This window comes from Ananas comosus, linkage group 9 (assembly GCF_001540865.1).
Source record: "Ananas comosus cultivar F153 linkage group 9, ASM154086v1, whole genome shotgun sequence".
NCBI classification, from domain to species: domain Eukaryota; kingdom Viridiplantae; phylum Streptophyta; class Magnoliopsida; order Poales; family Bromeliaceae; genus Ananas; species Ananas comosus.
The window spans coordinates 13,292,678-13,305,705 of NC_033629.1; the positions used below are offsets into that span (position 1 = coordinate 13,292,678).

At 38.7% G+C, this 13,028-nt stretch overlaps 4 protein-coding genes across 4 annotated transcripts; 2 read left to right on the plus strand and 2 right to left on the minus strand.

Annotated features, from left to right (window-relative positions):
• Positions 774-4,079, minus strand: LOC109715565 (pentatricopeptide repeat-containing protein At3g26782, mitochondrial-like). The gene has a single exon (XM_020240656.1). It carries the CDS (start codon positions 3,206-3,208, stop codon positions 1,028-1,030), a length of 2,181 nt encoding a protein of 726 aa, XP_020096245.1. The 5' UTR covers positions 3,209-4,079; the 3' UTR covers positions 774-1,027.
• LOC109715566 (22.3 kDa class VI heat shock protein-like) lies at positions 5,557-7,940 on the minus strand. Its single transcript, XM_020240657.1, has 2 exons — positions 7,551-7,940; positions 5,557-6,868 (listed from the first exon to the last, which is right to left on the minus strand). The coding sequence occupies exons 1-2, from the start codon at positions 7,864-7,866 to the stop codon at positions 6,543-6,545; spliced, it is 642 nt and encodes a 213-aa protein (XP_020096246.1). The 5' UTR covers positions 7,867-7,940; the 3' UTR covers positions 5,557-6,542.
• On the plus strand, positions 8,755-10,391 carry LOC109715567. Its single transcript, XM_020240658.1, has 3 exons — positions 8,755-9,082; positions 9,203-9,408; positions 10,120-10,391. Exons 1-3 carry the CDS (start codon positions 8,984-8,986, stop codon positions 10,343-10,345), a joined length of 531 nt encoding a protein of 176 aa, XP_020096247.1. The 5' UTR covers positions 8,755-8,983; the 3' UTR covers positions 10,346-10,391.
• LOC109715568 (probable histone H2A.2) lies at positions 11,283-12,873 on the plus strand. Its single transcript, XM_020240659.1, has 2 exons — positions 11,283-11,594; positions 12,266-12,873. Exons 1-2 carry the CDS (start codon positions 11,406-11,408, stop codon positions 12,482-12,484), a joined length of 408 nt encoding a protein of 135 aa, XP_020096248.1. The 5' UTR covers positions 11,283-11,405; the 3' UTR covers positions 12,485-12,873.

The window sequence follows — 13,028 nt, forward strand, 5'->3', positions numbered from 1 at the left end:
ATTTTCTGATTTACTCATAGGCTATTGTGATCATTTCAGTCGAAAGACTCCTCGTCCAATTAATTGCAACACAAGAGATGATGCCCAAACAAGACCCACAGGTCAAACTTAAAATATTACCATTATAGAAAACTAATGAAATATTAAAACTTCGTCTAATACATCATTGACATAAGCCAAGTCTTTACTATAGCATTCCATGACATAGAAACCCAAGAACAGAAAAATTATCAAGTAAATAGAGAAAAAACACAAAGAACCAATGCAAAATTTTCTTCCGCATAATTTAAAATAGGTTAAAATGGTTCTAAAACGAGTCTAAGAAGAAGAGGGTTTTACCTTATTCGGCTACACTACATAGCCTTGGCAGAGGGCTGAATGCCAGCACTAAAGTTCTCCTTCAAAGGACAAGCTTCAAATTTCAAAAATGGTGCTTAAATTCAATGCAAAAGATACACAAACAGTGCCACCTCAAGATGAGTTGTGCAAATGCATCTTAAAATGACATTTCGGACAAAAAAATATCATAGTCAAATAGAAGTATAAAGTGCAAATTTTTCACAGCTTTTCATTTATCTAGGCAATAATCATCAGATTACCGCACTATAAACTAAAACATCATAGTGTCAAGACTCGACTTTCGATACTATTCATTATAGATCTATTATAGTGCGTAGATGATTAGTTGAACCATAGTTACCCAACAAAACTGCCAAGTAAAATGATCGTCAAATTGGCAAAACTACATAAGAGTGAAGTCATCAGATAACAACTTACGAAAAAGAAAATTTGTCACTTGTTATTGAATTATTTTCTAGTATAATACATCAAGAAATTTTCATGTTATGTCCAGGTAGCAAACCTCAAGTATTGCTTTGTTCAACCCGCCTACACTTCCCAATATGTTTGCTTTTTTATGTCCCTTTTTTTTTGTCAATACGCACATGAGAAACCAGGAATTACACAACATCCAGCTGGTTATGTGGGTTCACATACCTCATCTTAGAATATAATATCATATAAAAGCTCACCAGTAATCACCACAAGAGCAAAGCCCGTTATAGAAGTGGTGAAACCGATGGGCATCCCTCACAATGATTTCTCTACCAACAAGCTTTGTGATCAGCTTTGTCACAGCATGGCAATCTTCACATACGCGAAGGTTCTTGGTGATCCTAATACTCATTTCACTTGATGTGTTCGATAGAGCAAAAGCAATGGCCAGCCTTTCACTGTGATCCCATAGCAATTTTTCCTTCACATCCTCATCAACCTCATAAAAGACTGAGCTGGTATCCGGAACATATCCAGCATCCTTTACTAGCTTCCTTAGTTCATTAAGTTTGGCATATATGGAATTTGATTGTGGATGTGACTTATCTCCTACCATAAATCGATGGATTTCCATACCCAATTCCATGAAGCTGCAGCCAGGTGGTTTCTTCAGTCCATTATTCCTTGCTGCAGCTCGCACCCTTGCAACGTCCGTCCACCTTTTCTTAACAGCATATAAGTTTGAGAGGCAAACATAAGGGCCCACACCTTTAGGGTTAAGGCGAAAAGCATTCTGAGCAGCATATTCTGCCAACTCCACATTTTGATGAATGCGACAAGTGGAAAGAAGCGCGGCCCACACATCAGCGTTGGGTTCCACCTCCATATTCATAATGAACTCAGATGCTTGATCTAAATAACCTGCCCTTCCAAGAAGATCAACAATGCATGTACAGTGCTCAACGGTGGGCCTCAATGAATAGTCCTTTGAAATTTCATTGAAAATTTTCTTCCCTTCATTGACTAATCCTGCATGGCTACATGCTGACAGAACTGATGTGAAGGTAACATTGTCTGGAACTACACCATTCATTTTCATTTCACTGTAGCATTGAACAGCTTCCCTTCCACGCCCATGAAGTCCATAACCCGAGATCATGGCACTCCAAGAGATTAGATTTCTTGTAGTCATTTGATCAAAAACTTGGCGGGAACACTCTAGACTTCCACACTTAGAATACATGTCTATAAGTGAAGTATTCACAGTAACCTCTCTATCATAGCCTCGTTTAGTTACATAACCGTGAAGGCTCCGTCCAAATTGTAAGGCTGCTATCCGATCACAGACTCCAAGAACTGCAATGAGAGTAACTGTGTCGGGAGCAATACCTTGTGAATTCATTTGGCGAAAGAATCGTAAACTTTCAATAGCACCACCAGTATGTGAATAACCAGAAATTATGGAATTCCATGATACAATATCGTTCTTATTATTGTTCTCAAACAAATGTCTTGCCCCCATTAAAAAGCCCGAAATAGCATAAACATGGATAATGGCATTGACTACGAATATGTCAAATTCAGTGAAGTTACGAAGTATGTAAGCGTGAATCTCCTTTGTTTGCTTCAGTGCTGAAAGATCAGCACATGCTGGGAGTACACTAAGAAGAGTTGCTCGATCCATTCCCCATCCATTCCCAATTAAATCAAAAAGGGCCAACAAGGCCCTTTCGGGTTCATTATTCTTTTGGTAACCCGAAATCATTGTGTTCCAAGAAGTTAAATCCCGTGTCGGCATTATATCGAACACCTTCCTAGCAATGCGCATTTCACCAAATTTAGAGTACATAGACAAAAGTGAATTACCCACATAAACATCCGCTTCATACCCATAAACAATCACCTCACAATGAATCCTTTTACCAACTTCAACAAGCAAAAGATCCGCACACGCCATAAGAACATAGGGGTACGTGAAACTATCCGGCCTTTTCCCGAAACCCAACATTTCCCTATACAAAACCAGAGCTTTTAGAGGAAACCCACTACAAGCATAGCCCCTGATCATCACATTCCAAAGGAAGGAGCTTTTCAGCACGATGGCGTCGAAGACCGCGCGGGCGTCGGCCGCGGCGCCGCAAAGCGCGTACATGGCGCAGAGCTTGGTGGCGAGGTAGGTGTTGCGGCCGAGGACGCCGGAGGAGATGGCGTGGGCGTGGAGTTGGAGGCCCTTTGAGAGGGATTTGGAATTGGTGATGGATTGTAAGAGGCGACCGCATTGTAGAGAGGTGAGAGGGGTTGACGAGGGCTCTGCTTCTTCTAGTGTTAGGGTTTTGGTGGAGGAGTGGGAGAAGAGGTGGGAGAGGAGAGATCGGGGGAGGATAAGGGTTTTGGAGCGGGGGTTTAGAGGTTTGAGAGGAGAGAAGGCATTCATATAGGCAACATGGAGGGACGAGGGAGAGAGAGAGCAGTGTAGTGTAGTGGGATCAAGAGTTGAAATTATGGTAAAAATGTATTGAGAATCCTCAACTACATCCTTATTTTTAGTGACATGCTCAACTTCATTCTTTTTTTGACCTTTAGAACTATTGTCAATACATTTGATATAACTTCTACTTCATTTGGCTAAAATTGTTTGATTCTAAAAAAATAAAATTAAGAAACCTTAATAAAAAAATAAAAACATAAGGACTTGCTTTGAAATGCGACCGTTCTATATTTTTGTCGAAGGAAGAAAAGCGCGCTTTTGCTAAAACTGATTTCAAGCGCACTTAAGTGGCAAGAGTTCGTTTCATAAGTGAATTTGATCTGTCTGTTTTCACTTTTTTAACTCTTATAGAAACTGTTTCTTAGTTTTCCACTTCAATTAAAGATTTGAGTTTTACTTGACCCCAAACCCAGTCAAATGAACATCAAACTAATCTAACTCTCATGTGGCGCTGGAACATGAAGATCCAAGATACTACAGGACACGTGGCACCAGCCAATAGCTCTATTGCAACCCAATCCAAGTCATTGGTGCACCAAAGCAAGCGAAAGACACGTGGCACTCGTCTAGTGGCTGCCAACTTATCCAAACTAGCCACGGGCAGATAAGGCTCCCCTGCCCGTTGCCCGAACGACACACTTCATCTTATAATCCCCACTCCATCATCCACATAGGAAACCATTGATTCCTCACAAAAGAGTGCAAATAGAGAGAGTTTTGAGAGAGAGAGAGAGAAAAAGATGGCTCAAGCTATGGCTTCAATGGCTGGCTTATGTGGCTCATCCCAAGCTGTTCTTGAGGGGAGCCTCCAGCTCAGTGGCTCGANGGATTAAAGCTTCTTTAAATCAGGCTTTAATGATAGGATTCACAAAGAAAAGAGAGAGATATAAGGTACTAACAGATAACTTTTTAAGTCAAAAAAAAAAAAAAGTATAGTATCCTTATTCTTTTAAGGACCAAAGAGACATCAAGTACCAAGTAATAAGTTCTGAAGAGAGAAGGGGGGAAAAAGATGAAAATTAACTGATTTTATTAATACGAAATCGGCAAAAGACCAAATCTTATTCTTTACAAAGGAAATGTTTGTTCAATGGTGCATTTTAAGAGTATGCCTCAGTGAACAAGTTGAATATACATAGTTGGGTTGAGCTTCAATTTTAAAAGATGTATATTTGCAGTTGAAATTGATTACAATCGATCAAATTATTAACCGAGACTAGAACGAACTGATTGCAAACTTCATGTCAAAGTGAAACATCAGCATCATCATCAGCAAACCATGCTAAACAAGCATGATTTCATCATTATCATCAAGGAAGCTTTCAGTGTTACAATTACATTTTAACATCGTCCACACCATCTTCGGCTTATTAACTAGTCAGTGGATCTAGTAGCTAAGCAATTATAAAATCAGTTTAAACTACATGTCAAAGTAATTTTGGATATTGGCTGATATTTTTATATCTCTGTATCGATATCTAGAGCAAGCTATCTAACTATAGTGTAGCTTTAGCTGACTAATATCATCAGGTAAAAATTTTTAACTACAAGTGTAAGTTGAATTTGATGAGGATCTGCAATTAAGAAAACCAAAACTTCGTCGAATCCTACAAGCAACCTCATGAACATCGTGCCAAAAAATGGGGGGAAGAAACAGTATTGAAAAGGCTTACAAAGACATGCAGCTAAAGGATTTAAGGAGGTTCGTACCAGTGGATTGAATAAATTGTTGAACAATGATGTAGAAACATCCATTTAACAACCAAAATAGCGAAAAACCCTTAAAAAGGTCACCTTTTTATCACAAAATTCGAGCTTTTTTTTTTTTGAAATAAGAAAAAATGACTAGTGATTTGAAACTAAAGGGACAACAGGAGGATCAATTGGGGGAGCAGGAGCGGTTTAATGAGGAATCGATGGAGTACTCGGTAGCCATGCATTAATTTACAAAAACGACAAAATCTACCCCCAAAAAATCACTTCGTTATCATAAATTCGACCTAAAAACTCAGAAAAAATGGGAAAAAATCGGACAAAACAAAAAAGGGTTTCAAGTAGGAGGGATCGATGGAATCGAGTAGTACTTGTTACCGCCATCCTCGCTGACCTTGTTGCCGAACTGGATGTGTCGTCCCGCGAAGATGCCGCGCTTGGCGCGCCCCATAACGACCTTGTTGTTGGGAAGCATCTTCTTCACCGACTCCATCACCTCCCTCGGGAGCGCCTCCTCACCCCCCACCCTCCGCACGATCTTCTTGTAGATCTCCCGAGCCCTAAACGCCATTCCCTCCCCCTCTTCTTCTTCTTCGTCGGCTTCTTCGTCTTCTTCCTCTTCTTCGGCGGCGGACGAGGAGGAGGAGGGAGAGAGAGAGAGTGAGAGAGAGAAAGAGAGAGTTTTGGGGGTTTAGGGATTTGAGAGCTCGACGAGGACTCGAGGAGCGAGTGGCGTTTAAGTGTTGGTTGGGCTCGGCCGACTCCCGCGTGTGAATTTTTTTTTGCATGTTTACCCTCCACAAAATACATATTTATAATTTTTTTCTTTAGAAAAAGGTGCAAGCTATTCACTTTATTTTATTAGTCAAAATGAACTAAACATACAAGATAAAATCAGTTAGAGCCTCATAAAAATAAAATATAAAAGGAAAAAGTTGGAAAAATAAAAAAATAAACTAGAAAAGCGATAGAAGAGTAAAAAAAATAAAAGCAAACGTTTAACAAAGATATCAAAAAAGCTCATTCCAAGTGTCCATAAGGAGTTTGACATATTCCAATAATCGGATAGCGTTGGAGAGTTTCACTTGGAAGATCATATTATTTTTTTTCATCCAAACGATCCACCAAAATACGTATTTATATTTTATTCTGTAAAATAGCTCGTTTTCTTGATTATACCATTCCAAAATTACACTTTGCAACTATTCCCCCCATAGGGGTGCAAAATCTTCTGCAAATATGGAGGCAGCAGGAAAAGTTTGCACATCATGAATCTGATTGTTTAATCCAAAACTTAAATTATTTACACACTCACTCGTGGTGATCTGATGGTCGATCGAATTAGCGACGGAGATTGTGTTTGTTTTCGAATGAACAGTAGAACCAAATAGTTTAGTGCATAAAAATTACTGTGTATGGTACGCAATAATTAAGAGTAATATGAATTATCTTGCTTTACATATGTTTGCTTTTCTTTTCTTTTTTCAAATATATTTCTTCTCTACAAATATATTTATATATCAAATTAAGTGCTCGAATTAATATCGTCACACACACAAAAATATTCTTATTCTTTCCCCTCTCCTCCTCCTCCACCACCACCACCACCTCCACCACTACTTGTGTGGTGGGTGTTGCTATCAAAATTATTATTATTCTTTGGAATTTTGATCTCGAGAAGGCTTTCTTCCTCATCTTCAGTGATGTATGCCTCTGCCCTCCTCCAATTTGCATTTTCCGGCAGCTCGATCCGCCGGACGAACCCGCGCTCCCACCACCGCCCGGACCGCCAATCCCTCGGGCCCGGTTCGCGGACCGCCGGCCCCCACTGCCCACTTATCTCCATTACCTTAGGCTTTTCACCACATATCTCCACCTCGCATTTCCTCCCACCTGCACAAAACAAAACAACAAAAAACAATTTTTTTAAAAAAAATTTGTAATTTAAGTAGAACTTTCCTAATCTTTTTTTGAGTTTGTAAAGAGGTGGAACTATTTATATTTTTTGAACTTTCAAAAGATCAATTCATAGTTATAGGAAAAGGGAAGGGAGATCATATATAGCTTAAAACAATGAATTGATTAATTAAAACTGTTTTTTTCAAAACAAATCATTTTTACTAACTTCAGAAACTAGATCGTCTTCTCTATTCTTATTCCTTTTTTTTCCCATTGCTAATTAGATCATTCTTAATACAACTACAACTTGTAGACACATAAAAAGATGAACTGAATTAACTAACAATCACATAAAATTGTGAATTAATTCATTAATTAATTCTAAGAATATTGCCAAGTAAAATAAGCCAATAGTCTTTGAAGGTTTCAATTATAGAACATGAAGTAGCAGCATATACATCAAAAAAAAAAAAAACTAAAGAAAGGAGGAACACAAAGAAACTATATTAGTTTCACTAAAATGAAATCAATCCATAAATTCTATTTCCTATATCATAGATTCAATATTAAAACTAGTATTATTTTATCAACACATGTACTAGCAAATTATAAGCCATGATCCTTGAAATATAAACAAGTACGTACGTAGTTAGCTTGATTAATAGCTGCTACGTACCTGGTACATGAGCTCTCAGGATGAACTCGGAACTCGACTCGGCCCAATCGACACTCGTCTTGGAGCTGCACCGGAGCGCGGAGAGCAAATCGTCGGAATCGAACTCCCACAGCGGGAAGGCGTCGGACGGATCGAAGAACTTCCCGAAGAGCATCGGGCTGAACAGCGAGCCCTCTCCGAACACCTCTCGCCCGGCGTCCCCGCACCGAGCCATGAACGACTCGAACGCGTCTTCTGTCAGCGACACGCGCCATTTCTGACGGTTGCTGGTCTGATCGGACGGCTGTCGGACGTCGATCGCCGTTCGCCGCGGCATTTGTTGAGCATCTATGTGGGAGAGAGGTGCACTCTTTAGTTTCTCGGTTTATATAAAGGAGTGTGGTGAAGATAAGATTCCTTTTGAAGTGCTCGAGAGTATACGGTTCTTTCTCTGGAGCTTTCCAGTATTGGTCAACTTACGATAATTGATGATGTCAAGCACGAATCTTACAGTTATGGTGGAAAATAACTTTGGTTTTATTTTGTAACATCATAGCAAAAGCTACTTAAAAGCATGCATGTGCTTCTTATTTAAAATGTAATGTAATATTTAATAAAGCTTTTTGCATCTTAAATATATCACAAGAACTACAAACAAAGCCTTTTTTTTTCTTTATTCGTTTGCTGTAGTATTTAGGATACATCTACGAGCAAAATCTTGTAAGTTGTTTTTCTTCTTTCTTTTTTCTATTAAAAAGTTTTAGTACCTCTCTTTGCTCTTTACTAATTGTAGTATTTACATCCATCCAAGTTTTTCTTTTTTTTAAGAGATAAGTAGCAATTTCTCGTTTTTTTTTAGAAATAAACTCGAAATGTGAAGTATTTCAAACTTGATCTCAAATATTAATCATCAAATCATTAGCCGACTATGCTAAATATGATCGACGTATTAACATCTAATTTGATTTATACTAGCTCGATTTGCTCTTGCCTAATAATTCTTTGAACACTCTCTACTTGCCCAGCTCAAAGCAAATCTTTGGAATATCTCTAACCATTAATTTCATGTACATACCACAAAAAGGAATTGATCATGTGACACCCCACCACCTCAAGATCAACTTAGATTCGCCATGCAATAAATATATAAAAAGACTACGCCACATATCAATAATATATTCATTCATTCATGTTAAAAAATTGCACCAACCTTTCCTTTCTCCCCATGGCCATGAGAAAGGAATCAAGCCCTCCAAAGCAAAAGCAAAGCATAAGATAAAGCACAAAGAGAGAGATATAAAAAAGCAAAAAAATAAAATAAAAAAAGCATCTTTAACATCAAAGCTCTCTTTACCTTTCATCATAGGAAACCCCCCCTAAGCAATCAAATACTCATATGCTTCTCCTCTTTTGCTTAGTTCACACTTACACAACTCCTCAAATTAAACTAAGCCATGGCTAGGATAGAAGCTGTGATCATTTGCCTGTTGATTGTGATCATGGATGCAGTTGCAGGTGTACTAGGAATTGAAGCTGAGAAAGCTCAAAACAAGGTATTGTATTAATTAATCTCTTTATAAGACAATCAATTTGATCAAACACTCAGTATTCTTACATAGTTAAGTTTACTTAAGAACTTAATGGTGTTGTGATTGAAATATATATATTTGTAGGGGAGGCACTTAAGGGTGTTCTTCATTGAGTGCAATGAACCAGTTCACCAGGCATATCGGCTCGGGCTCGCGGCAGCCACCCTCCTTGCGTTGGCCCACGCCATCGCGAATGCGCTCGGCGGCTGCCCGTGCATTTGTTCGGGGACCAAATTCAAACAGTCGACGGCCAACAAGCAAATGGCTGCAGCAACCTTAATCATCTCATGGTAATAACCACCAAATTAATTAATTTTCAAGTTTTGTATTTGGTTCTCTTTTATTTTTTTACTTGATTTTTTTTTCCGAGGCTTCGCGCTTAGATCTGCCTCGAATGGAGCGGAGATATATATGAAAAATGGAGAATTTATTTCTCTACCTATTTATGTATATGGGTTCATTTTAATTTGTATTCTTGATAATTACCAAATACAGCAAATGTGATTGAATTTCTGATAAAATTATAGAGTACATCATTCATGTAGTCAAATAATAATTAACAAGGAATTAAATACCATAATTCATAGTTTTCTCTTATCTCTTCTTCAAAAAAAAAAAAAAGCAAAAATCTTCAAATCCTTAATTTTTTTTTATTACTAAATTTTCAAGCCAACTTTACAATTGAAGTATACCAATTGAGAGTCTATTTGGGTTTAGATTCGCGGTCGGATTATTGGATCAATTTGGACTAGATTGATTTGGTTTGGATTTTTTTTTTTTTTTTGATTTTTTGACACTGTAAGACACTGGATGATTCTCGTATAATTTATTAAAAAAGGAAAATGATCCAATTCAATATGCCCCCAGAAAATCACTCCAATGCAAATCTTATGTAATTACATCACATGAGAATTTTCCAGCTAGTGTTCCCTACACTTATTTCCCAAAATTATTGAATAATTCATATCAAAATAACTATAAAAATTCTTCACTTTTTACAGGATTGTTGTCATAGTTGGATTTACTATGTTGATCATAGGGGCTCTCTCAAATTCCAAATCCCGAGCATCTTGTGGCTTCGATCGCCACCGTTTCCTCTCGATCGGAGGGATCCTGTGCTTTGTTCATGGCCTGTTTTGCCTGGTGTATTATGTCTCTGCAGATGCCGCTATAAGAGAGGAAGGAAAGTCTCAAAGGGGCAATGGATCTCATGGTGTCCATCCCTAATCAAATTTCACCTTTTAATTCAATGAACTTTGATGAATATGTATTAAAGGTTGCCTTATTCAATCTCTAATTGGCCTTTTATTTTCTTTTTCTTTTTCTTTTTTTTGGGGGCTTTTATTGAAGTACTTTTGTGTAGAGTTTGAAGTTGAGATACTTTAGGTGTCATTGTGTAATGAGCTTTTCTTTATTCTTTATTTTGAGCAAGTCATTATCTTCTTTTCTAATTGAGGCATTGCTTTTTATTATTTGAAAATAGCTCTCATAAATGAGTTTCTTCAACAAAAAATCTATTACCTTGATGTCCTAAGTCAAATGAAATATCCTTTAAATTAGTAATAATAGCTTTGCTAATTAAACCAAATCATTTAGTAGTACCAACATTTTGGATATCGAAACAATTATTAGAGTACCATACACACAAAGACGATAGATTTGGTTTGAATGAAATACACGGGACGCAGCTAAATTTTTCGAAAAAATCAGACCAAGTTCAACTCTAGGGGTGAGTGTTGTTATGTCTAAGCTAAATTATCGAATCGAATCTAGTTAATTCAGTTGATTTAATTTAATTTAAGTTCGACACTGGGGTTCTTTTTAGTTTTGAGTATTGAAATTCAAATAAAACCGAAGAAATAAAATTATTGAAAATTATCAAGCTAATAAAATTTAGAGTTTGTAGAAAGAGAAGCAGTTGAAATGCCCTTGAATCAAATTACAAACATATTTAAATTTAAATTTTTTAATTTAAATTCCTTCTCCTTCTCCGTATGTGACAGTTTTTATGAAACCGACTTGACCGGCTGACCTCTCTCCATCCAAATCACACCGTCCAAATCCGACGGATTAAACGGCTACGATGGCGATCCGCGCACTCTCACCCCATTGGCTGACACCAAATCCTCTTACCCCTGCGCTTATAAATACAAGTGAAAACCCCCCGATCTTAAGATCCAATCTATAGTTCGCGAAAGCCACGGAATCGCCCTTTCGTTTGTGTCTCTCCCCGTTTCCTCCTCGAAAACCCTAACCCTAACCCTAACCCTAGATCTCGAGGTCGGCCATGGCGGGCAGGGGGAAGGCGATTGGCGCGGCGTCGTCGAAGAAGGCGATGTCGAGGAGCAGCAAGGCGGGGCTGCAGTTCCCCGTGGGGAGGATCGCGCGATTCCTCAAGGCCGGTAAATACGCGGAGCGCGTCGGCGCCGGAGCTCCGGTGTATCTCGCCGCCGTTCTCGAGTACCTCGCTGCTGAGGTAAGGGATCTACGCCCTAGTCGCTCGAATTGTCGCCTCCTCTTCTTGGTTTTGGGTAATTTGTGTTAGGGTTTCTTCTTTGTTCGGTAATTTTCGATATGGTTTTTGGTGATTTGGTTCGAGTTTTTCGTTTTGATCTTGGGTTTCTTCTGATTTTAAGAGTACCGGGATCAATTTGTATGACCATGACTGAAATTATCCTTTCTTGTGACTTTTACAGAAAAATCTTTGAGGTTTCACCTAGTCATTTCAATTTTTTTTTTTTCCTTTTTTTCCCCATTCCCTCTTGTAACCGAGTTTAATTTCTGATAAATTTAATCAAATCGATTCCCCTTTTTTTTGTTTTTTGTTTTTGTGTATTTTGTGGGTAGGATTTCTTCTTTCAGTAAATTTCGATCCAAATTATGGTAATTTGGTCCAAAATTTCGATTCCGAAAACCTGGTGATCCAAATTGTGTCTCATTTTTTCTTCAAACGAGCATGTTTGGATCAATTGGATCGTCGCAACTAAAAAAATTCTCCTTTTTAGAGGGTTATGAGTTCCAAAGTTTCCATCTTTCCCCCTTCAAATTTGACTAGCTTAACCCCAGCCAATTCCAATTTCCCCTTATTCACACAATCTAACCAACCATATGATTCGTCTCCCTCCATTACTATCCAATAATCATCAGGTGCTGGAGCTTGCGGGGAACGCGGCGAGGGACAACAAGAAGACTCGGATAGTGCCACGGCACATTCAGCTTGCGGTGCGGAACGACGAGGAGCTGTCGCGGCTCCTTGGGCAGGCCACGATCGCCAGCGGCGGCGTCATGCCCAACATCCACAACCTCCTCCTCCCCAAGAAGGCCGGCGGCTCCTCCAAATCTGCCGCCGCAGATGACGACAGCTAGATTTCACCTCCCCCCTCCCCCTCTTCCTCGTCTTCTTCATCTTCTTCTTTCCTCTGTTTTTGTTTTTGTTTCATTAGGGAAGTGCTTTGTGGGGAGCCTTTAGAGGGTCTTTTGATGATGAAAAATGCTGAATCTCCATCCGTTCTGTAATTGTAGAGACTACTTGGTGTTAGATTTGTTATTACGGTGTATAAGCTTGGAATGGAAATTAACTTGGTTTCTTTGCACGCTCTTTGGTTTGTGTTTTGATGAGAAAGTGAGGGGGAAAAATCATGGTTTTGGTGGCCTTTATTGTTGTACTCGCTAATGAATTTATTTGGCCTCTCTTAAATCCATCTTGTTTGGAGCAGCATTGAAGAGTGGAGCTTTAATATAAAGAGGGATTATTATGTTTGGAGTGCAGTGTGTAATTTGAAGCGCCTTCTTGTGTGACTTGGATTGTGGAACACATTTACGTTGTGGAGAGATCGATCATATAATAGAATGCACTAGACAATTGTAATGGTGAAGCTTCTTTTGCAGTTTATTTGGTCAATGCGTTCCC

Bases quoted from the DNA above. Each gene is read 5' to 3' on its own strand.
- LOC109715566 (XM_020240657.1), bottom strand. From the start codon at position 7,866: ATGCCGCGGCGAACGGCGATCGACGTCCGACAGCCGTCCGATCAGACC. The intron at 6,869-7,550 runs GTACGTAGCAGC...TGTTTTGTGCAG, and splicing joins CCTGAGAGCTCATGTACCAG to GTGGGAGGAAATGCGAGGTG.
- LOC109715565 (XM_020240656.1), bottom strand. From the start codon at position 3,208: ATGAATGCCTTCTCTCCTCTCAAACCTCTAAACCCCCGCTCCAAAACC.
- LOC109715567 (XM_020240658.1), top strand. From the start codon at position 8,984: ATGGCTAGGATAGAAGCTGTGATCATTTGCCTGTTGATTGTGATCATG. The intron at 9,083-9,202 runs GTATTGTATTAA...ATATATTTGTAG, and splicing joins CTGAGAAAGCTCAAAACAAG to GGGAGGCACTTAAGGGTGTT. The intron at 9,409-10,119 runs GTAATAACCACC...CACTTTTTACAG, and splicing joins GCAACCTTAATCATCTCATG to GATTGTTGTCATAGTTGGAT.
- LOC109715568 (XM_020240659.1), top strand. From the start codon at position 11,406: ATGGCGGGCAGGGGGAAGGCGATTGGCGCGGCGTCGTCGAAGAAGGCG. The intron at 11,595-12,265 runs GTAAGGGATCTA...AATAATCATCAG, and splicing joins TCGAGTACCTCGCTGCTGAG to GTGCTGGAGCTTGCGGGGAA.